Source organism: Barbatula barbatula (assembly GCF_947034865.1).
Source record: "Barbatula barbatula genome assembly, chromosome: 8".
Lineage (NCBI taxonomy): Eukaryota > Metazoa > Chordata > Actinopteri > Cypriniformes > Nemacheilidae > Barbatula > Barbatula barbatula.
In genome coordinates this window covers 10,024,330-10,049,501 of record NC_136771.1, presented here as the reverse complement: position 1 = coordinate 10,049,501, position 25,172 = coordinate 10,024,330, and the positions used below count along the sequence as shown (strand labels likewise).

The 25,172-nt window shown below is 38.0% G+C and overlaps 6 protein-coding genes across 8 annotated transcripts; 4 read left to right on the top strand and 2 right to left on the bottom strand.

The window, feature by feature from the left end:
- Positions 1–31: 31 nt before the first annotated feature.
- On the bottom strand, positions 32–3,419 carry ing2 (inhibitor of growth family, member 2). The gene is made up of 2 exons (XM_079462090.1): positions 2,530–3,419; positions 32–1,737 (listed from the first exon to the last, which is right to left on the bottom strand). Exons 1-2 carry the CDS (start codon positions 2,666–2,668, stop codon positions 1,034–1,036), a joined length of 843 nt encoding a protein of 280 aa, XP_079318216.1. The 5' UTR covers positions 2,669–3,419; the 3' UTR covers positions 32–1,033.
- Positions 3,420–3,432: 13 nt separating this feature from the next.
- sod3b (superoxide dismutase 3, extracellular b) lies at positions 3,433–5,090 on the top strand. Of its 2 annotated transcripts, none has more exons than XM_079462089.1 (2): positions 3,433–3,484; positions 4,479–5,090. In XM_079462089.1, exon 2 carries the CDS (start codon positions 4,492–4,494, stop codon positions 5,065–5,067), a length of 576 nt encoding a protein of 191 aa, XP_079318215.1. In that variant the 5' UTR covers positions 3,433–3,484; positions 4,479–4,491; the 3' UTR covers positions 5,068–5,090. The 2 variants fall into 2 exon arrangements, with proteins under 2 accessions (XP_079318215.1, XP_079318214.1); XM_079462088.1 differs by lacking the exon at positions 3,433–3,484 and adding an exon at positions 4,056–4,184.
- Positions 5,091–5,585: 495 nt separating this feature from the next.
- On the top strand, positions 5,586–9,976 carry aip (aryl hydrocarbon receptor interacting protein). Its single transcript, XM_079462234.1, has 7 exons — positions 5,586–5,790; positions 6,612–6,794; positions 6,878–7,066; positions 7,546–7,722; positions 7,891–8,032; positions 8,284–8,513; positions 8,979–9,976. Exons 1-7 carry the CDS (start codon positions 5,599–5,601, stop codon positions 8,982–8,984), a joined length of 1,119 nt encoding a protein of 372 aa, XP_079318360.1. The 5' UTR covers positions 5,586–5,598; the 3' UTR covers positions 8,985–9,976.
- Positions 9,669–12,131, bottom strand: cdk2ap2 (cyclin dependent kinase 2 associated protein 2). Its single transcript, XM_079462235.1, has 5 exons — positions 11,823–12,131; positions 11,407–11,558; positions 10,890–10,981; positions 10,333–10,453; positions 9,669–10,130 (listed from the first exon to the last, which is right to left on the bottom strand). The coding sequence occupies exons 2-5, from the start codon at positions 11,459–11,461 to the stop codon at positions 10,063–10,065; spliced, it is 336 nt and encodes a 111-aa protein (XP_079318361.1). The 5' UTR covers positions 11,462–11,558; positions 11,823–12,131; the 3' UTR covers positions 9,669–10,062.
- Positions 12,132–13,365: 1,234 nt separating this feature from the next.
- lgi2b (leucine-rich repeat LGI family, member 2b) lies at positions 13,366–16,925 on the top strand (the record flags this gene model as incomplete). The annotated part of the gene is made up of 8 exons (XM_079463202.1): positions 13,366–13,562; positions 13,773–13,844; positions 14,056–14,127; positions 14,368–14,439; positions 14,838–14,909; positions 15,086–15,255; positions 15,363–15,527; positions 15,609–16,925. 8 exons carry the CDS (start codon positions 13,366–13,368, stop codon positions 16,424–16,426), a joined length of 1,638 nt encoding a protein of 545 aa, XP_079319328.1. The 3' UTR covers positions 16,427–16,925.
- Positions 16,926–17,509: 584 nt separating this feature from the next.
- ccdc149b (coiled-coil domain containing 149b) lies at positions 17,510–25,103 on the top strand. Of its 2 annotated transcripts, XM_079461618.1 has the most exons (13): positions 17,532–17,716; positions 18,683–18,844; positions 18,935–18,973; positions 19,277–19,384; positions 19,470–19,586; positions 19,747–19,919; positions 22,106–22,178; positions 22,293–22,377; positions 22,471–22,618; positions 22,762–22,838; positions 23,061–23,093; positions 23,213–23,299; positions 23,404–25,103. In XM_079461618.1, the coding sequence occupies exons 1-13, from the start codon at positions 17,666–17,668 to the stop codon at positions 23,958–23,960; spliced, it is 1,710 nt and encodes a 569-aa protein (XP_079317744.1). In that variant the 5' UTR covers positions 17,532–17,665; the 3' UTR covers positions 23,961–25,103. The 2 variants fall into 2 exon arrangements, with proteins under 2 accessions (XP_079317745.1, XP_079317744.1); XM_079461619.1 differs by lacking the exon at positions 23,061–23,093 and having other exon boundaries at positions 17,510–17,716; positions 23,404–25,097.
- Positions 25,104–25,172: the final 69 nt, after the last annotated feature.

Genomic DNA, 25,172 nt, shown 5'->3' with positions numbered 1-25,172 from the left:
ATCAAATAGAACAGTTCTAACAAATCAAAATGTACACAGATATCTTTAGAATTTAATTATATATGCAAGATTAACAAATAAAGTTCAATTTAAAAATGAAACCAGAAGTGCTTCTGGAGTGGTCTATTCACTACCAGTCAAAAATTTGACACAGCTGTTAATTTTTCCCATTAGACAGCTTATATATTTTATCTGGTCAAGCTTATTCATTTAAAAATAATATTAATAAATCTTACATTTGGAAAATTATAACGAACAGTTTACATACAAAAAAGCATAATTTAAGAGTCTTAAATATCAGTAGAAACAAATTCAGTGTCCAAAACTGAATGGTTACTAAATCAATTATTAGTCTAATGTTTTATATGTTTGTTAAAATATTATCTGTACATAAAATATGGCCTGTCTCGTATATAACCCATAAGCAACTGATTTATAGTTACAACCACAAGCCGATTAGAGACATAACAAGCACTGATTTATTTAAATAGATGAAACTTCACAAAACTTAACAAAAAACACTCCAAAATTGTAACAAAGAAAGTGAATTTGTTCTTTCACTGGAAGACATTTCGGAGGTGTTTTGTCCCATATGCTTGCTAAAATGTGGAATGAAAGAACAAGAAATGCAAAAATAAAAAAGATATGGACAAATGTTGTGCATTTTGATCATGTGCCTCTTTTTTAACAACTTTTATAACCCTGGCCTGGGTGACTTATCCAATATATGAACTTTAGAGGCTCAGTCAAAGCAACAATTTAGAGTAAAACAATTGAAAAAAGAACTCCTCGTTGTCTAAGGGACATTAGTGGCAGTATCTTAAACATCTGTGTTTCCATGGTTAAATAAGTCTGTTGGTCATTCACCATCCATCCTAATGCATTAGCAACAAGAGCACCTGTTTGGAAACTTTTCAGCTAAGTGCATGAGGACAACCTTAACATAAGTTAAACACAAAAATCGCCAGTCCCCACACAGGCATATTTCATTTAAACAATCTTTAATATAATCATACGCATCTTCTGGAAGGCACTACCTGGACCGCCGATCCTTCTTGGCCCTATCTGTGCTCTTTTCCATAGTCTTTTCATTGTCACCCCTGCATTTGGGGCAATACCATTTACCTTTGGGTTTGTAGGTGAGTCCAACGCATGAAAAGTGGAACCACTCAATAGGACACTGCTCATTGTCGCAGCCAATCATCTCTCCATAGGACACCTGTTCACAGAGGCAGTAGGTGGGCTCATTGGGATCTATGGTGAATTCGACCGGAGACGCTTCTCGTTCTTGCTTGGCCTTGGAGCGTTTCTTCTTCTTGGCCGACTTGGACTTTTTCTCACGGGGCTGCTGCGTAGGCTCTTCGCCCAGCTCTTCCAGGGCACCGTTGGCACCATGACAAGTGTCACGGCTCTCGCTGTTGCGCTGACGTCTGGGTCGCCGTGCTGAAGAGCGTTCGGGCATAACGTTGGCAGAGGTGCTCGCGGGATCGTGCCTCACCTTCTCCACAGGTCGCTCCGTTTCTCCTGCCTCCAAGAAGCTGGGCGAGTGGGCCTCGATCTGGCGCGAGCGGTTCTCCACAACCTCCATCATCTGCGTGACCACATGGATTTTCTCATCTCCAAGCTCCTGACTGGTGATGAGAGCGCGCTGCAATTGAATCTGCAGTCGTTTGCGCTGGGCACTGTCACTCTCCTTTTTGTGCTTTTCATATATCTCATCCACCTCCTTGAGGACCTCTGAGTGGTTCAGAAAACAGAGAAGCATGAATGAAAGAACGCGAGGTTGTGGGTTCAATCATAGAATTGCAACACAGTAGTAGACGCTGCACGCCCAAAACGTTTTAGAAAAGCCACACTTTACACACTACAATCGATTGTTTCTTTTTGCATGTCTGGGTGTCTCTATTGATACATCTGCCGCTTTGTAAAAAAAACCTACAAGTAGCCTACCTACCTGCCAGAACATACGTACGTGCACCTCGGTCTCATGAAAACACGCGGAATAAAACGGTGCTTCGAAACGTTTAATGAACGCTTTCTCTTTGCACAGATATACATTTGCACGGCAACATTCATTTGCAACCTGCAAAGTCCGCCAAAGCAAAACATAGCTGCAAAGCATTACTAGACGTCGGCATCGAGCCGTAACAGTTTTAGCTCCGTTCGAACAAAACACACGGCGACAGAAAGCACCATTACGTCGTAATGTAGCAGATACTATGGTTACTAAAGCGTTGCGTTTAGAGAGAGCGCAGCCAAACAACAGTACAGAGAGTATGCACTAGTCAAAATGGCTGATCACTGGCGGTACGATAGTGTTGCTACTAGAACAAACATAGCTGAATGTGCGAAAGAAGCAATTTAACTAAAACACAGCGAGTGTGTACAGCATTCGAAACACTAACATCACGCAGAATAATAATGTGTTTGATGTTATAGCATATTAAACAAAGCCGGTATACGTAAATCGCACTGAAATATGCATCGTTGTATACTGGCACCTCACACAAATGTTTCGCTTAACGTTACCTTGATACTTCGTGTCGATCTCGCGTAACAATGAAACATTCCTCTGTATGTCCAAAGGCAGCGATTCGACACATTCCAAATAATCCTCCACGTAGTTGACAAGCTGCGATTTTTCCACGTTTGGATAATGCCCTAACATGGTGATAGTAATGCATCAAGCAACTATGCACCTCTTAGATATGAACTGCTGTTTAAAAACGACGGGTTTCCACTCATATGTTCCTTTAAATTGTGATGTTTGTTGGCAACCTTTTGGTGAAGCCACTCTTTCCGGGCAAATTCAGTCCAGTCTTCCCTGACTACGAGAACTCCTTCAAACAAAACTATCGGCTGTGCGCATGCGTAAGGTCAACCCATAAAATACCGCGTTTTGCATTTTCAGACGCTTTAGCGAATAGGAGGTGGCGTTGCTGAGATATGGGCGGATCATATGATCAGCTGGGCGCGTCTAGAGCTCGTGGGTGGGAGGGTCGATTCATTAAATGCGAGAAGAAGCGAGCGGTAGACTACATGCTAAGTCAACAACACCGAGATAGCATGCACTGGTGATAATGAGAAAATAGAAGTAATGGCTCAAAATGTCTCACAATCAGTCGTCTGTTGATTTTCCAATAACGCAGATTTCTCATAAAAAGATGCGCATACTGAGAATGAGCCCCGTTCTGTTGAAGTAACGTGGTACTTCACTTGCGTAACTATGTTTATTGACAAGTCGGGCTTGCAGGCGTACAGCTCGGTCACAGACGTCTTAGCATCGGTACGCTACGCAAGCAGCCGTTCTGCGCACTATGCAGGACATCTCTGCCCAGTGTCCGGGGACTTTCCCCTAAGCAATGATGGCGAAACGGAGTTCCCAGTACGTAGCTTAGGATACAAGTGTTCAGGCATGCGCATTAATAACAGCTTCAAGACAGGATATATATAGAGCGGGAGACGGCGATGTGTTTGCATGATGGTGAGAGCATGACGGTCTTTCTTTGCATTCCGGGTAATCGATTTACTTATAGAGGAATGCAGCAGAGTTTCACAACGGTTTACAATTCATTTTGAACTACATTTATTGCAGTGTTTATTCGTATATATCGTCTTGAAGCGCAGACTGCAGAAATCATGTAAATTAGGTTCATACGTCACGATGAAACGCCTCCTTACGATGATTCTGAGTTCTGTAAGAAACTAAAACAAAAAGGTTTCTTAGTTGTCTTATTTTAATTAATTTATCATAATTAAATGATTAAATTTAAAGAATCAAATATTAGTTGATTAGATGTTCGTAGAAAGATAACGTTTTTGTACTGCATTGCGGGTAGACATGCCCATGTTAACGCCCCTACGTTATTTATTTAAAAATTGGTTTTGACTAGAAGGGATACACAGCTACGTACACTGGGCATGCGCACTTCAATACCACATACATTTTGTCACGCTGAAAACAGTTGTTGAATACATTTTTACTATTGTAAGTTTAGGTTTAGGGTTGGGGTAGGTGTAGGCGTCAGCTAATGTAATTTATTGTAATTATATGGCGAGATTTTGCGCCACTTCCTTCCGTAGCTGTGTCCCTTCTAGCAACAACCGAGCTCAGCCCTTGCTACTTAAACACCGAGTAACGAAGTTATAAAAAAAAATCGTTTTTATGCGAGACAACGCAGAAGGTAAGTACGATAAACTTGTGTTTACATTTAGTGATAATGTATTTAATTAGTTAATGCAAAACAGAAACAACATGTAACATTGTGTTGTAGACTAAGGTCATTATTTCTACATTTGTGTGTATTGAGTAACCAATGATAATGTAGATTGCTGTAAAGTTTTGTAGATGTTAAAATAATTGTATTTGCGCGATATTTGTATACTTTAACATTGCAACTGAATTGATATTGAATTTGTGACTGTAAAAATGCAACTGGTGGTTTGGCTGTGATATTCTGTATTTTACTTTACCACAGAGAAAAAGAAGCAATGAAGACCCTTTGCTTTTCCCCACTTATGGCACTTTTGTTCGGTTGCCATTTGTACTTTTGTGGATCAGCATTTGCATCAAAGGATGGTAATTCCAGATCACTTCCGGCTATGTGTTGGATGCAGCCCAACACTCAAATAGTATCTGGTATGCCTCGTGTATATGGCCAGATTCTTTTTAAACAGACTGGACCAAATGAGAAACTGAATGTGACTTTCAGAGTCTATGGCCTCCCTGTCGACAGTAAACAGCCTAGAGCAATGCACATTCATGAGTATGGAGATTTGAGCAATGGCTGCAATTCGACAGGTGGACATTACAATCCCTTCAGAATAAACCATCCAGAACATCCAGGGGATTTTGGAAACTTCGTTCCGAACAATGGAACGATTCGTCAGTCACAGTATTCTAATTTAACACTCTTTGGAAAGCTCTCAATATTCGGCCGGTCTGTTGTTATACATGAGGGAGAAGATGATCTGGGGAGAGGTGGAAATGCCACAAGCCTGTTAAATGGCAATGCTGGACGGCGACTGGCCTGCTGTGTTATCGGACTGTGCAACCCTAGAAATTAATACTCCCTACAAAAAGCTTTCACGTTTCCCCACATGTTTCATTATACACTGTGCTGAAAAAAACAATGTCATTTGAATGGTTTAATACAAATGTCATTATAAACCATCTGCTTTTTACCATTAAAATTATTACAAAATGTATTTGCGTGTTTGGGATAATTCCAGAAAGATTTAAAACTGTCAGCAAATGATGAAGTTGGTTCCTATCTGCCAGATAACTACATTACCATGCCGCTTCCATTAGAACCATTACAATTCTTATGATGGTTTTATTTTTACTATGATTTCACCATTGTTTATAACCATGATATCTGTACTAGAGCTGATCTGTTCTTATAACACGAATTGTAAATAAAATGCTACTGCTGGGTAATTTTAAAATACCGGTTTAACTGGTTATTTTTTTGTTATTTAGATTCCATTGACGATCTTCTGATCACATTCTTTATATGAATGTTAACATTACTGTCTTAAAACTAGCTTGTTTTAAGTACATTCAATGTGTAGACATTAAACATGTGTGACTCTTCAATGTCTGACAGCCCGCCTTCTCGGTTATTCTCGAAGCGTTTACAGCGCCATCTAGCCGCATCTGACCCGCGCAACTATACATCTCGAATAATAATGGAGGAAATTGCTATCAAACTTAAAGCGGACGGCATTATTAAAAAAGAAATCTCTCCGGGAAAAGGAGAGTTTTCACCATTCCCAGATGGGACAAAGGTAGTGTTAGTTTTTGTGTATGATGTGTAGACTTGAAATGTCGAGGAGGAGATGTTTCATTCCGTAATGATTCTATGTCCGAGATAGCAAGCTAACTTAACGTAGCCGCATCAGTTTGCCTCGTTGGTTTTGTACGGTTCATATATATGTGCGTTGTTTCTACTTGAAATGAACATGAGCTATGCAATTTAAAAAAGCCCAGGCGATGCGGTTTTGAAGATACTTTTTTGTTTATGTGCCGTTGTGTTTAAAAAAAACAAAAGGTTTTCTGGTTTAGCCTTTGGTGCTAACCATTAGAGTGCATACATATGTAATGAAATAAATAATGCGATCTCATAAACAGAACGTCTATTTGCACTTTTAGTATAAAACACAATTCATCCTGCCGAAAACTACGCAAAGACAGTCTAACAATTGTATGTAAGGGTTTTTCCACCCGTGTCATGACAACCCAGCCTCTTCCCGAAGGAAAATAAACCTATTGGTTTTATTATAGTAAAAGTGGGGTTTAATAATCATGTTTTTGGCAGTTTGAAAATCATGTGTATTACCATAGTATTAGCAACAAACACCATGGTTAAAATATGGTTATTGTGGCAAGATCAGAGTACATTTGTGGTTACTATGGTTTGCATTAAATAAAAAACTATGGCTGCTGTATATGGTTAACTTTAATAATTTATATTCATAATTTGTATAATATTGCATTGTGAAGCTCACCTTAATATTAAAGCAAATTGTATCATTTTACAGGCAGGGTACTGTGCTAAATGTTGCATAACATGTTTATTGTTTATAAAAACTTAACTCTCTTTTATAAGGTCAAGTTTCATTTCCGCACTAGTCTTTGTGATGGGACATTGCTGGATGACTCCAGGACAATGGGAGGTCGATGTAAACCTATGGAGCTCATACTGGGGAAGAAGTTCAAGCTTCCTGTGTGGGAGCAAGTGGTGATCACTATGAGAGAGGGTGAAGTGGCTGACTTTACCTGTGATGTCAAGGTTGGTAATCCGTCAGCAATACACTAAATCAAATAACTGTACTCTCAAGAATGTTTCTAAATTATGATTGTCTTCTGTATTAGCACACAGCCATCTACCCTTCGGTTTCTTTGTCGCTACGCAACATCAGCAAAGGAAAAGATCCACTGGATGGACAGAGACACTGCTGTGGAATAGCTCAGGTTCATTCGCATCACTCTATGGGTTACCCAGACCTGGATAAATTGCAGACCAATCCCCAGCCTCTTGTTTTTACTCTCGAGTTGCTACAGGTGAGAGCAAGGGATCGTGTTTTGGCAGTGTAGTTTTACTAGGCTTGCTTGCAGCCTAGCAATCTGTGCCAAAACTTCTTTCAAAGTACCATTTGTATTACTACTTCTTTATCAACAGGAGACAGATAATATACTAGGTGAATAACTTGTAACTTGTAGTTGTACAAAAAATAATACAAATTTACAACACTAGAGAACGTTTGCTATATGCTTCCCCCTGGGTAGGGCAATACATGTGAATTTGTTAAGTAAGATAATGGAACCAGCAAATGCAAAACGTTTTTCACACTCATCCACAGGCAGGGGATGGGCAGGGCTTTGTGTGAACGACCCGAAACAAGAAACTTCGTCCGGTTAACAGTTGTTCAAATACATTCAAAGACATTATTTGAATGTCCAAAAACTACAGAGTGTTGCTTTAACTGTTGGTCATTGCCATTCTGTTTTATATTTGTGTTCAATGTTTTGTCATCACCAAGATCTTGCCCCCTGGCTCCTTCCAAATGGAAATATGGGCAATGACAGATGAGGAGAAACTGGGAGCCATACCGCAGATCCATGAGGAGGGAAATTCACTTTTCAAGAGTGGAGACATTCCAGCAGCTGCTGAGCAATACTACAATGCCATAGCCTGCCTAAAGAGTTTACAAATGAAGGTTAGCTTCAGCAGATATTATCAACACAACATATACATTGGTTTTGTTTGCGTTCAACCCTTGTTTTTACCACCCTTTCATTTTCACCAAGATTAACAGCCAAGAGTCTGAACTCAATTCTTCCTTGGTTATATTGTTAAAACAGATACAATATCCACTATTTTTTAGGAGCAACCGGGTGATGAGACATGGATCAAACTTGACCACATGATCACTCCTCTCCTTCTCAACTACTGCCAGTGCAAATATCTTCAGGGCCAGTACTATGAGATTTTGGACCACTGCTCATCTATCATCAATAAGTATGATGGTAAATGTCAACACCAGAGTGTGTTAATAATATAATCCTGCAGTTACATCCAGCTATTTCAAAGAAGCATTTTATTGTGCAATTAATTGGGCATTGTCACTAAATAGTTCTTGACAGGCTGATCATAAATTGTTTTATGTAAACAGAAACTTTATAATGCTACGACAGACAAAATTTGGGTGTATTCGGGTTACCTTAGTGACGTTAGTCTGCATTTCAGATGCTTAATTTCATTCTTGCCTTTTGGACAGACAATGTAAAGGCATATTTCAAACGAGGGAAGGCGCATGCAGCAGTATGGAATGAGGTAGAGGCAAGAGCTGACTTTGCCAGGGTGGTTGAGTTGGACCAAACACTCGAATCCTCCGTCATAAAGGAACTGAGAGCAATGGAAGACCGCATCCGGGAGAAACAGAAAGAAGAGAAGGGACGCTACAAGAACCTCTTCTATAGTGGCAAAGCTTCTGCTGCAGCGACTACAGTACGTTCAGTCTTTAATCTCATTAGTCATTTACAGATGCATTTTGTGTATCCATTCTTACTCCAATTTTGAGGAGAGGGTCTTGCATTTCCGAACTGCAAACATCCTCTGTATATCACAGAATGCTAATAAAACATATAAAGGCAAGTATAGTACATTCTATCAACTGCTTCACCCATCCATAGTTTTTATTTTAATCTTATAACAGAGATTTCGTTTTGAGCAGTATTCTCTGATACTTTTGCTGGGTGTGAAGTCTTGTACGTGTTTATTAGGTGGTTATTTTTTTTCACAGCTGCATCCATATGGTTTTATTGAACCAATCACTAAGCATTTTATTTGTATTAGGGCTGTCCACTTAACATGTTTAAAATGAGTCTAGATATGGGTTCGCCATCATTTTAGTTAAACAACAAAAACATGTTTTCAGTTAAATAATTGCTGTATTTTCTGTTTTTTTTTCAGGGCTAAAACCAAACTGAACTCTGCATATTTTGAGAGATCCTGAGTCCATTAAGTTGGAACATGTGCATATAAATCTGCCCCCACCAGTTTATGTATTTCCTACACTATTGGTTTTCATTTTACAGACAGCAAACCACTTCGTCATTTTTTTATGTTCTGCTGGTAAACTGATAATCAATTTTCTGATCATCCTTTTTGCCAACAAACAACGATGAAGAGTTAAAAAAAAAGTGAACACAGACAGCAACAGAAAAAGTTTGATAATGAAAACATAAGTCAATACTGTCAAGTTACCAATGGGAACACAAAAAAGGATTTGCTCAATTCTGGTTAATCGCCTTATCCCTCCATACTTTTTGGATATAGTGGGACATGCATTGAAGATCAAGTGCTCAAACAAAGGTGGTTGAAATGAAAGAAAATTAAGAGAAGACAGCACGAAGACAGTCTAAAGATAACAAAATGCCTTCTCGGCATTTCTATCACTATATCCCCTTATTTTTTGTTCTTTTGTATTTATGGTTTCAACATTATTGATATTACTCACTGTTAATTATATTCCTTGTGTATGCAACATTTTTAATATTAAAAAGATGTCACATGTAATAAAAGACACAAGTTAGCACTGTGACAGCACATGTGAAAGAATTCACTTTGTCATCAAAACAGAAATCATGTACTCTCCCATTTCTGTGTAATACACAATTATATTTCTGTCACTACAAATAAAAAAACATTCATAACGTGTAAACTTATGCTCTTCTGCATTAAGGCTATGACCGAAGCAAGTTTAATAATCACTTGTTACCCAAAATTGAAAATTCATCAAATTGTTTATTGATTTTGTTTTATTTAAATACAGAATTGCAAAAATTGGGTTTAAAAAATTGCAATGCTATTTGCAGTACACTACATGAGATTTACATCAGGGTGGGTGGGGACTGGGTTATGCGTGATGGGCAAAGTAGATCAATAAGAAAGATACAAAATATTGGTGTAAATAGCTTGGCAGAGAAAGAAAGCATTTCTTGTGAGAGACAGAACAATGGGGAGACAAGTACCAGAGGGAGTTTGTGAGTGGATGTTATGTGCGAGCACTTCGCTCTGTCTCTGCTAGACACTCCCTGACAAGGGCACGTGCGTGAATGATACCTTAAAGACAAAAACACAAATGAAATATTAAACACATTTAAATATTAGATATTTTAGATAGTTGGACATTTATAACAACTGGTAACTGGTTTTAGTAGAACCCTATAGGGTAAAGAAAAAAAATCTCAGACCAATTACTTTTCTTTCCCATTGTTTCCATAAAGTCCCATTTAAACGTTGTGCATGTACTTGGTTTGAGTACCTCTCTTTAGTCTCTCCATGGCACTTTTGCTGCCAGCGTAGGTAGGCCGTATTTCACGGCTCATCTCCTCGATGACAGAGAGCAGCTCACTGTATGTGGATCCCTGGGACACTTTAACTGGCTGTTAAAAAAGAAAACGTTTTGAAAGAAACCTTACACAAAAAATTCTAATGTGGCGGATACTCTGATAACATCTGATATACTGTATGTGAGAAGCAATGACATTTAAAGTGTCACCATAATTGTGCTTGTTTCCATTTTAGTATCACTAAATAGTTTATTTTCACACACCTCATCATGTCACTTTTTAGAGTTTTGAACATTTTGGGACCTTTAGGTGTATATACTTTATAAAAAGTAATTTTGTTCAGCCGAAGAATGAAAGTCAACTGACATTTGCATGAATGTAAATAAATTGAGAAATGTTTCATTTTTGGGGTGAACTTATACCTTAAATGTGCCGTTTAATGCTTGGCCCTAGATCTTTCACATAGAGAGGAAAATTTGTTTGGATAAAACAAGATAAATCTAAAGATGCCTATTAAAAAAAAGCTTACTTGTAGAAAGCCCATTGATGGTGGACCAAAGTCACTGAATGCTGGTCTAAAGTTTGAAGAGGATGGTAGCGATGGAGAGGAGCCACAGGATCCTAAAACCAAAGAGCAAGAGGAAAAACCAGTCAAAAAAACCCACGAAAAGCACAATCTCTCAACCAATGGTATTTCACCACTACGTGCAAGGAAATCAGAATAAGCAGCCAAATTGGATGCGGTGTATGGATGGCACGGCACACACACTCACATATTGGTACATACCAGCCTTGTTAGATTTTAAGATAAACGGAGAAGGTTGCGGTTAGCGACACACTATGCCACAATTATGTAATGAGCAAGACAGATGGCTATGGCTTCTTTAACTCCTCCCCTTTATCCGTTCATCTGACCTCTTTTACTGTAGGTTCACTGACCCTTGCCTCGGGATTAAACGAAGCTGCACACGAAAACACTATGTGCACAAAACACCTAAAGCGTATGTTAATAAGACAGCACAGGCAGCGATCGCAATGAAACTCACCTGGCGGTGTGTGGTTGGAGCCGGTGGGTGCGGGGGCGATCGGCTTGTAACTCATATTCTCACTGCCGTCGACTGTACCTCGCTTGATGTCGAGTTCCCGTTTGTCTTCCAAATCGATGACTTTTGGTATGTGGAGCAGGGACGATGTTGAACTACGGCAAACACACAGTACATTTGAAAACATAAGAAGTGAGAGGGATGATAAAGGCTAGCGGACAAAAAGACGTTCCCCCATTCAACTTAACCGGCTTGAAATCCTGACTTGTCAACTCATCTGCTTTTATGTTAGGCTTCATCGATATCGTATGCTTGTGTTAATATAGCGAAACATTATACACAAATGATTGAAAAGTTTGACCTATTGAAAAGTAAAGGATGCATTTAGAGGATTATGAAAGGTAAATCTAACTACCCACCTCTTCCGCGAACTTGCTCGACAGCGACACGCGCTAAATATCCAACAAAACCGACAAATAACAAACTCCGTGAACACGTGGCGGTTTCTTGGACAATTAGAACGGAATTTCGGTCATAACCGCGTCTGGGTAATAACTGTGTGGGGGGGTGAGCGGGAATTACAACGCACAGTAACACTTTCGCTTCGCGGAGGTGCCGATTCTTCGCTCTTCTTCCTGCGCGTGCTAGCCTGCTATGTTATTTTCCCATGATACTCGGCAAAAAGAGTGTCTGCGTCATCACGCCGCCCGGCACGCGCCTGTATGCTCTCCGCTCCACAATGAATCTATTCTGGAATTTCTTGTTCAGGAGAAGTTGGGAACATAATGGTGGGCCAGAGATTCACAAATTAACATCTTCAAACGCAAACTGTTGAGGGGTTGATCATTATATATATTTTTAAGAAAGTATGCTTGTTAAGAAAGGTGAAGTACGTTTGATACACAGAAAACGAGAGGAGTTCACAGAATGATCTACTGTCGAGTTCAATATTGAGCAACAAACCTTACATTGAATTCGGTTTATAGACATGGTTATGCAATGGTTTTATTGTAATATATCCTGAAAATAAATATTTTAAATATCATCATTCATTTCTAATGTTTAAGTAACTGGTTGATTCCTTTTCAACCACTTTAATGTATTTGTATGGAAAAGGAGTGCAGCCATGAATAGCATGCACTTAAAAAGAGTTTAAATTAAACATAAGGTTCAAAGTATAACATAAGTACCACCTCGTTATATAGACAGAAGAATGTGCTTATATGATGAAATCTGATCTGCCTCTAAATCATTAATGCTGGAGCCCATTGCAGTTATATATAATACCACATATTTAAAGGGATAGTTCAGACAAAAAAGAAAATTCTCACCCTCACGTCATTTTGAATCTGTATTACACTTTAGCTTAAAATATCTTATTTTGTGTTCCACAGAATTAAGAGTCATGGGTAAACAAGTTTTTTAATGACACGAGGCAGCATACATTATGTTATTTTCCCCTTTAAGTGTGATCTTCAGAGAATTACATTTATGTATTTTGTAAGATGTACAATACATATTTTACATTAACAGATCTGCGTTGACAACCACAGGCATTGAGCATATGTGAGGCTAAACACTAATTTCTACAAAAGAAGCTATTCATTAAATAAAACGTGTCATTACCACCATTTAAATGTACCCACGTATTTATTGTCAAGATACCTTGAGCATTTCCACAGGCTCCACATGAAGCATCAAGACAATTCTGCATGCGGTATACCTACTGCTGATATTTAACTGAATAAAGTTGCTATTTTCTAGATCTTAGAAAAACGTAGTTCTCAATCTGACTGTTACGTTTATCTTTTTAATTTCATTGAACATGAGGCCTCTTCTGATATGGGACAGTCCGATGCACTTCCTGCATCGAACCTGCTGAAGTCAGTCGTTTACACTGGATGTTGCTGCATTTCTATTACCGCACGGGACACGGGAGCTTTTCGACTCTGCTTCATAGCCATGGATGGCACAAACGCTAAGTTGTCTTTCAATCGAAAGTGTGTTCTGTTAACTTTACTGTTCGTTTGTTCATTGCAACTGTCCCGATCAAAGAGAATTTTCAAGTGTCCTTCAGGATGCACTTGTACGACAGATTCTATCATTTGCGTCGGTTCGCCTTCCATCCCAAGATCTATACCGAGTGAAATCAACTCTCTGTAAGTCCATAATGTTCGCGAAACGTTTTAGCGACAGTGTGCATCATTTTATATAATACAAATGTGACATTTAGTCGAATTTTATTAAAGATACGTCACGTAAAATTTGTTTTTAAAATTGTACCGCATTGCATCTATTAAACAAGAAATACAAGTGTTTGCATCATCATCATTATCATCAATGCGGGTTATTTGTTTGTTTTTATACAGGAGTATTGTTAATTGCAGTTTTCCAGAAATCCAGGAGGCTATGTTCTCTCTCATGCCTTCACTGCAGTTACTGTAAGTGACCACTCTTATGCATCACTTTGGAATTTTCCTGATTATCTGCATTAGAAAACACAACAGGGTTATTGTTTTCAACAGCCTGATATACAAAGGAAACTGTTATGCTTGTGTGAGTTCTGTGCTATGGTCAATAAACTTTAAGGATGGTGATATTTTGTAATATCTATACATAAGTCTAACTAAAACCATATTTTCTCCCACCTAGTCTTCTAAGTTCAAATTCATTCTCTGCAATAAAGGATGATGCATTCTCTGGGCTTCCTCACCTTGAGTACTTGTAAGTGTTTGTAACCTTTTTAAAGAAGACAGATATATTTAATGCACATTTAATGCAATTTAGTGACATTATAAAAATTATAAAATAATACAATACAACACAACTGAATACATCTAATATTGCACCAAGGGCATCTCATTTAAGAGCATATTATCCATTGTTCTACAGAGTAATTGCCTGCTTCAAATAAATGTATTCAGAGATGTGCATTTTGTTGTTTCATTTAATTTGACAAACTAGGTTCATTGAGGGTAACAAGATTGAAGAAATAAGCAAATATGCTCTCAGAGGACTTCGCGATGTTACGCATTTGTAAGTATGTAGGATATTGCAAGGCAAGGCAAAGTTGTATCAAATAAAACAAATAGAATCAAAATAAAAGCATGAGCCATTACTGAGTATCAGTTACAGGAAGTCTGTAACAGGCTGATGAAGGAATCATGGAGTTAAATCAAATTATTACTAAAGGCAAGCCTACTCAAGCTATCCTTAAATTCGTCTGCAAAACTACACACATTTTACCTTGGGTTTGGAATTTATATTTAACGTTTTCAATATTTAACTTGAACAACTTTTGCAGGCATTATAATTCTGTTGCTTTAGTTCACAGCATAATGTGATGTTTCATCTTGAGTGCTCTGATGTTTCATAAAGTATAAAAAAATCCTTTTGCTACTTTGTCTTTTGTAATTTCCTGCCTATTCTTACAGATCGCTGGCAAACAACAATATAAAAACACTGCCCAAAGGTTTTTTTTCTGATCTGCGCTCTTTAATTGAGCTGTAAGTTTTTCTATTCATTATTTGCAATTTACATGTACACATGTAATCACTGTGTTATCACTGTTACTTCTTATATACCATGTTAGGTTGTTGTAACTTGATAAACAACATACAGCATTGTAATGTAGATCAATTTAGTTTTTTCGTAGATCAAAAAACCTGTTTCAAATTGTTAGAGACCTGCGAGGGAACATGTTCCATTGTGACTGTGAGACGATGTGGCTGATGCTCTGGTTAAAGAGATCCAATGCCACAATCTCAGATGTTTACTGTGCCAGTCCATCTAACATGAAGGGTGTCCTTCTAAAAGATGTGCCAGAAAAACACAGTAAATGTGTCTCCACGGGTGACTACATCTCTAATTTCTGGTTCTTCTGTTGGATTTTACTCATTACATTGTCTTTTTTTATTTCATGAGAATTAATTTTGCTTGTCTGTTTCTTTGCCTTTCAGATTTTGTTCAGCATCAGGTGATAAACACCCAATCTATGTCGGCAGACATCTTCTTTCACAAAGATGATATATACGTTGCGATGGCAGTTCCAAATTCAGACAGCTGCATAATCATGGAATGGGATCATATTGAGACGAAATTTAGACCTTTTGATAACATCACAGGTTTGACATTGTTAGGTTAATATTATTGTTCTTTTTACATTATTTTTTGAAAAATTTACATTATTTTTAATCACATTTCAGGACGCTCTGTCGTTGGCTGCCGGTCGGTTCTGATCAATGAGCAGGCATTTGTCATTGTATCTCAGCTTTTTGACGGCTCCCTTGTATACAGATATGACCAAACGCAGAATAAGTTTACCAAGTTTCAAGCGGTTGAAATGCTCAACGTGTCCAAGCCAAATGACATTGAAGTCTTCCAGATTGGAGATGATTATTTTTTCCTTATTGTCGACAGTTCCAAAGCTGGAATGACCACCCTCTTTAAATGGAATGAGACAGGTTTCTATCCATACCAGTTTCTTCACGAGTGGTACCGCGATACAGATGCCGAATATTTGGATTTAAATGGCAAGCCTGTCCTCATACTAGTGAGCCGTTCCCAGGTTCCTGTTATGTTCCAGTGGAATAAGAGCACCAAGAAGTTCGCACTCCATGACGAGATACCGAACATGGATGACATTGCCAGTGTGAAGGCCTTTAGGATGAAAGATGTTCTCTATCTTGCCCTCGCCTGCTACATTGGTGACTCAAAAGTCATGAAGTGGACGGGAAAACATTTTGAAGAAGTGCAGGGCTTCCCTTCACGTGGAGCCACGGTACTGCAGCCTGTCAGCTTCAAAGACCAGCATTATTTAATTCTGAGCAGTGATTACTCTTTTTCTCATATCTTCAGATGGGATGAGGAGAACCAGAAGTTTAACAAGTTCAGGGATGTGTATGTTCAATGGCCACGCTCATTTACCGCACTGTCAACGGACCAGCGTGACTTTGTGCTTGCCACCAGCTTCAAAGGCAAAACCAATGTGTTTGAACATATTTTGGTTGATTATACCAAATGAAGTTGAAAAGTTATTAAGTATATCTGTCTTTGAATATACGTACTGTATATACACATGTAACTGTAACATTAATGAATGTATAATGTTAGGTCGCCAAAGGGCTGAAACATTCTCTCTATCGTCTGTCTTGCAAAAGCTATACATTTATTCAACATTTTCTATTTAAGTCTGAATTAATAATGCACAGCAGGTTAATACGTATATGCAAAATGTGCTTCAGATAGTTTCTTGAATTCCGAGTCCAATGAGGTTAGGACTCTAGCTTCAGGTTAATCCAAGACACGTGTACTTCTAATGTAATGCTGTTTTGACATGCAAGCATGGGCTAGCAGTGGTATTATTCAGTAGAGACCCTCAACGGCATTGCTTTTGTAGACTGAAAGCCAAAAGGAAATTATTTTTTGCAGAGGAGCAGCTAGTTTTATTCCTATAGCGGGCGAAACTGTACTGAATGTATCTTTGGAAATATAATAATGATAATAAATGAAACGGCACATTGACTGCATTGCTCTGCTCATCATTCTTCGTGTAAAAAAACAAGCATTTTCTTATAATGTAGATTTGTATATATTGTATATATTATTTAAGTAAGTTTAGATAGTTTTTATTTGTATAGCTGTATTATAAAAGTAAATATTTATAATGCAGGGTTGTGTGAAGTCAGATCTAGTCTAACAAAATTCTTACTTACACATATTAGTATTATATCTATTGAGAAAGACATTGCAATTTCTGCAGACAAAATTGATTTACCTTATTGGGTCTTTGCTCAATGACAACAATAACTACATTTTATCATATATAACTACAGTTTATTACAGCACGAAAACGTTATAGGAAAACGCGTTATAACCTACGTACAACATCAAGTTTATAAACTGGAAATATTGCATATGTGTAAGAATAACGCAGTTGCAATGACAATATTTAGCAATCGATATTTTAGCAGCACCATTTTCACATGATTCATCGCCTATTTTAATCTTAGTAAGACATTATATATTGTTCTCGTATTTTTGCAGCGATATGTCTGCAGATACACAAAAACACTAGCCTGTGACTTAAAGGGACACGTACATGTACGCTGCTGCACTTGGCCATCATCATTGCCACCGGAAGTGATGTACGTGATGTTGGTTAAGACTAAATAATGTAACCCTGTTCTCCGCGTCGCAATAGATGCTTACATTGTTAAATTATATTTCAAGTAAATATTAGATTTGTCTAGCCGTTGCGACCATGAACACAACTAGAAGAAGCGAAAGTGATTGGCAAGGTTTGGTGAACGAGGTAGGGAACGCGATGTGTCTGATGCTTTACTGCACGATATGAATCATTGTAATGTGATTGACAGGCTCTGCTTAGTCTGCTTATATGGGTTTTCGTGAACATGTCGATTAAGGTTTGTAAAATGTAACGAGTTCTTTAAATGTTGCTAATGTGATACATCGATGTAGAGATGTAACTGTAACCAGTGTTGACTTTATTTCACATGACATGTTGTGCTACTTGTCAAATAATATAGGAAGTACCGCGCTCTTTTAAACCTCACCACGGCGAGAAATAAAACCAGAAGGTCTCATGAGACACGACACGATATTAAGAGGGATTAACTCAAATCTCTTCCCTTGGTTCTATGAACAGTGCTGTATGGGCATGGATCTATTCATTGTAATAAAATATAAAAAGTATTGATTTCATACTGTAGTTTTGTGTTATTACAGTAATAACGTACAGTAATAGCATCATAATATGCTACAGATTCAATAGGTATAAACAACATGGGCGTATTGCAATTGCAATAGGGCTGGCTGTCACAATATCACATTTTCAGTACACATTTATTGTGGCCAAAATAATCCATGCAAACAGTGTTATTACAATGTCTATTGAAATGTTATTAAAAATAAATAACCCTATTTGTCAAATTCATATTTATTAGAAACCACAGATTGTAGTTTTAAATCAAACAAATAGGTCCAGCAACAGGTAAAGAATGTGTTTACATATTTAAAAGTTAGTAGGTACTCTTAGATAATTAAACACATTTGTCTTTAAGGTCTTAAGTGTACCACAGTGAAGTTCAGAACTATATGTTTAATGTATTTATAGATTAAAAATCTCTTAGTATTTCCAACATATAAAATGTTTTGCTAAAACTAAAAATGTCTTCGAACCACACAGGAACCTACTTGATCGTGCAGTGGTGACTAATGCATTTCAAATCAAACTCTATTGTTTTCTATCTGTGTCCAGTTCCTGGTGTGCAAGAGAAAGCTGGAGAGTAAAAAGGAGGCACTGCTGATCTTATCAAAAGAGCTGGACACCTGCCAGCAGGAACGGGATCAGTTCAAACTGATGGCAAACCAGCTTCGGGAGCGCCACCAAGGGCTGAAGAAAAAATACAGAGAGCTCATAGTATGGATTCATGTTTTATTCGATTGTGTTACAAATAGATAAAAGTCTGAAATATAAGAATGTTTGACAATATGTTTCTTTAATTATTAGGACGGTGACCCCTCTCTGCCTCCTGAAAAAAGAAACCAAGTATGTCTGTGCACCTACTTTTGATATTAACATCTTTTTAAATGTGTAGTGGAGAGAACATTGAGATCTGGGATTAAGATTCAAAATTTGACATTACATTAGGTTTAACATTGGTATAAAAGCTATATCATAAAGAAAGATGAGATTATAATAAACCTCTTAACAAATAAGAGACACATTTAATTCCTTCCTAATCCCCAGGATTCCATTACAGGAATTTTATTTATCTACTCTCAAATTTGTGTTTGAAATTTATGTTAATATTAAGTGAAAATAGAACTGTTATTTTTTTACTCACTATAGGTGAATCTGGCCCAGTTGCTGAGAGACTCAAGAGAACAGAACAAACAGCTGTATCAAGAAATGAAGGAGCTAAATCAACGTTTAGCAGAGGTGCAGGGTGATAACAAGGTACGATGTCACTTCGGATGACGAAATCATATGCAGATGTTGGCGTGGTAAGTTTTAAACTGTTTTAATACTTTCCGTTCTACAGCTGCTGAGAATGACTATCGCAAAACAGCGTCTAGGGGACGAGGAGGTGGGGGCACGTCACTTTCCAGCCCATGAGAGAGAAGATCTTGTTCAGCAGTTAGAGAGAGCTCGAGAACAGGTGCATTGCTCTTGGTACCTGTGGGGTTTAAAATCGGACTTTACATTCTTAAATTTGACTGGTTTTGTTGACATGATGTCTTAGATCTTAGCTGTAAAATGTTTGAAACACTACCAAGTATATAGGCATAGGATAATAACTTAACCCTTTGCTCTTGTAGAATGAAGCCCTGGAACAGAGCTTAAAGGCAGCCACGGATGAACTTCAGGATGTAAGAGCAGAGCGCAATGTGTACCAAGAGAAAGCCCAGAGGTTAAATGTGGAAATTAACCACATCCTGGGTAGCCATGACAACCGCATCCTGGATATAGATGCTCTTTGTATGGAGAACAGGTCAGTGCTGTCCTGTTTAGGACAAACAGCTTACAAAATAGTATGAGTCTAAGAAATGGTTTATTGAGTACTTAAAGGTCCAATGTGTAATTTCTTTGGAGGATCTTTTGACAAAAATGCTTTATAATATACATGTCTATATCTTCAGAAGTGTATAAAGACCTTACATAATGAAGCATTATATTTTTATTACATTAGAATGAGCTATTTCCATCTGAATACACCGCCTCTTGCATGGAATTCGGCAAGTTGTTTCTACAGGATCCCTAAATGGACAAACTGAATAAGCATTTTGTGAATAAGTTGTCTCCTTTACAGCCCACTGTAATGCTTTGAAAAGGTGGTTGCAATGAGGTGTTCACTTCCATGAATTACAACTTTACATTCTCTGGAGGGGAATTGCCACATGCAGAAATCCTTATTAAAGGCAAAATTGAAGTTTCTTTATCACAGCCGTATATCAGAAATAAAAAATCACACACAGCCAGTACATTTCATTTTTACAACATCAAAACATATAAATTAATATCAGCCAAAGAAAAAGAAACAGAAATCAATCAAATTTGATTGTTAGCATGGAATCGCTACCTTTAGCATTTTTAGCCAGTGATGCCTTGCTGAAGCACATGATGACATTAACGTTCTGCTTGAGCACAAGAAAATTATAAATTGTAATAATGAGACTAAGGACAACCGTTTTCTTTGGGATTGGGGTTGAACCAGGTTACCGCGCCCACATTTTGCTCCGTCTTGTTTAGGTTTAGCAAATGGAATAAAATAAATGATTACACAGCGATTTAGATATTTGGAAGAATGTTGGTAATTTTCAGTTCTGGTACATCACTGACTACCATAGCAGGAAGAATTAAATGGTAGTGAAAGGTCCCCGAGAATTCTTTGTTTTCCTAAAGTCTTCTGAATATCTCATTATCTATTCAACAGTAGAAACAAAATATTGTTTTTTTTGTTCTATGGTAGTGGATGATGACCCAGAACTGAAAATTGCTAAATTGCCTCTGCTTCGCATCGGGTCCTGATCACACTGTCGGGGCACATTTCTGCGATAACAACCGGCTGCCTGTACATTTCCCTTAAATTCCCCACCCTCTCAAGATACCTGCAATCAGTGTAACAAGAACCCCAGGCACATTGTTTTACCATTTTTGTAGCATAGACACCATCAAAATGATGATAACTTTGGATTTTACGATGCTTCTCTATGGTGCTGAACCCTAAAGTTGTCAGAGTTCTGGGTCCCCGTGCAACTGATACTCAGCTGCCATTGGCTCATCTGCGTTTGAGGAGAGGGGCTAAGTGATTTGTCAATTGTGAGCGCATGAATGTAACCCCTATGTTGAGAACAATGTTTGTTCAAAGGTATATGATTAGGCTATAGGAGAACTAGAGCTTAGCATTTATTTAAAAAGGACCTTAACAGTGTCTTAACGTGCCGTTTTTAGCATGACAAGTAGCCCAAAAGACAAACAAACAAACAGAAACCTTGAAAATAATAATGATGTTTTATTAACTAAGTTCAGGAGGAGCACATGCAGATAACTAACACGGCTGGTTTGCCATGACCAGCTCACTAAACATATAATCAACCCAGCTGGCTTTCCACGACTAACCACACAATCAGATACCATAAACAATCTTACCAATTACCCTATCAGCACCTTGAGGAACCCTCACAAATAGACAAGCTGCCTTGTTTTTTAGCACCCCTCCTCCACCCGGTTTCTTTAGAACCCCTCCTCCACCCCGTCTCTTCACCTACAGCAGGGCACGGGCACCTGGGCTCACACCGGGCCTGGGGGCCTCTCGCCGGCCAAGGGGCCCTCTGAGTTCAGAGGAAACACAGAACTCGGAGCCCTCTCCCTGGGACAGCAAGCCAAATACGCATTATATCAGTCCCCTTTCAACAGTTATTGTATGTGAGGCGAACTCCTGAATTAATAATCTTGATATCTTCAATCTTGAATCATGATTGAATTTGTGGTGAGACTGACCCCTGGTGGTGTGTTGGGGAAGTGACAGGAACTGGTCGTAACCTTTAATAAAATGTCCTTTATTTTCCAGTAGAACCAAGTTATATGTATATATCTGCTTTACATAGTCTGTACTAGGCATCTCTCATCTCTATATCATGTTGAAGGTCTTGTACAAATCTAGTTTGTTGTGTGTAGATATCTGCATGAACGGCTGATGCAGCTTCAGGAGGAGGTCGGCCTCCTTAAATCAAATGTAATGAAGTACAAGGTATTTATTGCTCTCCCAACCAAAGTCATGTGCACATGTATGTTTCGCTTGCAGCTACAACTGCATGTTAAATCACGTTCACTCTTCAGCATGTGCAAATATGTTTTATTCTAGAGTGCTTTAGAGAGCAAGAAGAACGGCAAAGTGTATGGCAAAGCAAACAGCAGTGCTCTCACAGGTGTGCTCTCTGCCAAACAAGGTAATATACAAGACCTATTGAGTACAGCAGCAGTAAACAATTGAGTTCTGCACAAGGATTTTTCTTTAATGTGTTTGTCTAACATGTTTGCAGTGCAGGAGCTGTTGCTGTCTGAAGAGAATGGCTGCAGTCTTCCGGTCACTTCTCAGTCCATCAGTGACCTGAAGTCTCTGGCCACTGCACTGCTGGAGACCATTCACGAGAAAAACATGGTCATTCAGCACCAGCGGCAATCCAACAAGTGTGTTAATTTTGCATCTCATCATTCTGATATACAGATGGAGGTTTTTATTTCTATGAAAATAATTGTATGTATTGTGAACTGACAATGGATCGAAAAGTTAGGCATATTTGTTGTAAAATGTTGTATGTATATTTGAACAGGATCCTTGGAAACCGGGTTGCTGAACTGGAGAGGAAGTTAAAAACATTGGAAGTATCTGGGTTGTGGAGTCTGCCAGGTTAACGTCACATCTAATTCCACACAGTTCCTTTTTTGCCATTTTCCACATAAATCATTCGAATGTCTTTTAGTCTTCCTAGCTTGGATCTTATTGTAGTGCACATTTGGGTACCTCTGTGTAATATTCTTATTTTCCTGATTACATTTTTAAATGATCTAAATTACTCTTCTATTTCTGCTTTCCATCCTTTCTTGTCTGCTTCCTTTTCACCCTCTGAAGGCATCACCTACAATGTGTCTCTTGGATTAGGGAGTACGTTTTTTTTGGCAAATCTAGATTCTAAAACATACTCTCTCACTTTAGTTTACTGTTTAAATAAATACATGTACAGGTATTGTTTATGTGAAATTATACTTTACATTACTTTGCAGGAAGGAAAGCTGTTATTGTTCTAAGTGACTCCCAGCATGTCCAATCAACCACCGAACAGTCAGTACACTTAACACCAGAGTCGATTGGTGAGTTGCTACCAACAGTGTTCCCATCCCCTCATTATTTTTGGAAAATTATTATATTAATTATAAAATAATGATCGTACATTTAAATAAAACTCTTTCAATAGGAGATGAAGAGATTGTCACTGGAGAGGAGGTCACAGAAGACACCACTCTCAGTACAGACTTTGAAGCTGTTGCAGTCGAAGTGAATCAAACGCATGATAATTTTAACTCTACGTATTCTGTCTCACAGCCTCCACAATGCGAAAGCATTCCATCTGTGGAGATGACAGAGTTTAAAACTCTCGGCTGTTGTGACTCTCAGAACCCTGTATGTGTCTCTGAGATGGGGGCAGAAGAATGTGAGTTTCAAGCAAAACAATGTGATGAAGATCTGGTAAGCAGTAGACATCAGCTCATGCACACAGAAGAGCCTTTCATAAATTCAGAAGAGGAAGCTGTGGAAAATGATATTTGTGTTCATTCTGAGGAGGGCCTTGATATTCAAGAGCCATTAGAGCGCAACCTGCCATTGACATCAGAAACTTATGGCAATTTTCACTCACTTTCTGAGTCTGCGCCGAGTACACCAGACCAGCAAAAAGAGCGATCGGACAGTGACGAAACCGAATGTGCTTCCTCAAACTCAAGTGCTTCTCAGAAGCTGTCGGAACAGGAATGAATGGTGTTTTTTGTATATTTAAAGCTTCATCATTTAGAATAAATGTTTAAACAGTTCATAACAAAAACACTGCGGCAAAAGAGTTTAAGAAGAAATCTGCAAAGTCCAAAATAATAATTCATTATTTAAATGAATGATAAGCAGAATAAAAAGTTGCAAAAAATGAGACAGAGGAAAGCTGAATAAATCAGTGACAGGATGAATACTGAAATGAACAACTTTATTTCACAGTACAAGACCTCAAGAAACAATAAAATCACTTTCAGTCAATACATCTTAGAGTCTTCATTTGCAGCTATGATGATATTACCAGCGGATATACAAATATTATTTTTGTGACCTTAAGCTATTATTGTGATATTATCGATTTCAAACATGCATATTTATGTAACTTGATTGTATTAAATATTTTTGTAAATGCTTCAAAGGTGTTTTTTGTGGGTAAAAAGCTCATTTCTGATAAATCACAACATGTACTCACTCATAAAAATAAAGGTGCTTCACGATGCTTTGTGATGAAAGGATCTTCAGATTATAAAAAGTAAGAAGGAGATGGTTCCCTTAAGAACCTTTGAGTGAATGGTTCATGGTAAACCTACAAATGGTTCTTCAATGACATGGCTGCGAAGAACCTTTTAAGCACCTTTATTTTTAAGAGAATACTTTCTTTTTACACTGTCTGTCAGTTTTAACTATTATGATTTGTCGCTTAAAATTTTAGTTTTATTTATTATAGTTTATCTTTATTGTAATAGTGCTTAATCTGTGAATATTAATGTTAATTCAGACTCTGTAGATCTCTTTATAATGCACTGTAATATAGGCCAAAGATTAAAATGGTAAAGTTTAGCAGTTGAAAGTTTATTATACGTTTGGTTGTGAATCATGACAGCACTGCATTGAAATTCAACAGTTGCTTGCTTTGACACGTTCTGCTGCTGTGTTGTATAGGGCGCTGTATGAAATGTAATGTATTTAGTTATTTTCTTAGACCAGTAGGGTCCAAAACTTTAACGTGACGGACTCTTGTGCTATGGAAAACATATTTGTTTACATTGTTAGACTTTGACATGTTTGACTACTTGATGTTGCACATCACAGTGTTTTATTGAAATAAACATGGACGTTACAACCCTTACTGATAGTAGCTGTTCAAGCAATATTCTAAGCAACAAATGCTCCTTCATTCACAAATACGAAACATTTCTGTCA

Coding starts and splice junctions, on each gene's coding strand:
- cdk2ap2 (XM_079462235.1), bottom strand. CDS start 11,461: ATGAGTTACAAGCCGATCGCCCCCGCACCCACCGGCTCCAACCACACA. Junction 10,454..10,889: donor CATCAATGGGCTTTCTACAA/GTAAGCTTTTTT, acceptor CTTTTTTAACAG/CCAGTTAAAGTGTCCCAGGG. Junction 10,131..10,332: donor CATGGAGAGACTAAAGAGAG/GTACTCAAACCA, acceptor TTTGTCTTTAAG/GTATCATTCACGCACGTGCC.
- aip (XM_079462234.1), top strand. CDS start 5,599: ATGTCTGACAGCCCGCCTTCTCGGTTATTCTCGAAGCGTTTACAGCGC. Junction 6,795..6,877: donor ACTTTACCTGTGATGTCAAG/GTTGGTAATCCG, acceptor CTTCTGTATTAG/CACACAGCCATCTACCCTTC. Junction 8,033..8,283: donor TATCATCAATAAGTATGATG/GTAAATGTCAAC, acceptor CCTTTTGGACAG/ACAATGTAAAGGCATATTTC.
- ccdc149b (XM_079461618.1), top strand. CDS start 17,666: ATGAACACAACTAGAAGAAGCGAAAGTGATTGGCAAGGTTTGGTGAAC. Junction 17,717..18,682: donor GGCAAGGTTTGGTGAACGAG/GTAGGGAACGCG, acceptor ATCTGTGTCCAG/TTCCTGGTGTGCAAGAGAAA. Junction 18,974..19,276: donor CTCCTGAAAAAAGAAACCAA/GTATGTCTGTGC, acceptor TACTCACTATAG/GTGAATCTGGCCCAGTTGCT.
- ing2 (XM_079462090.1), bottom strand. CDS start 2,668: ATGTTAGGGCATTATCCAAACGTGGAAAAATCGCAGCTTGTCAACTAC. Junction 1,738..2,529: donor GATCGACACGAAGTATCAAG/GTAACGTTAAGC, acceptor TGAACCACTCAG/AGGTCCTCAAGGAGGTGGAT.
- sod3b (XM_079462089.1), top strand. CDS start 4,492: ATGAAGACCCTTTGCTTTTCCCCACTTATGGCACTTTTGTTCGGTTGC.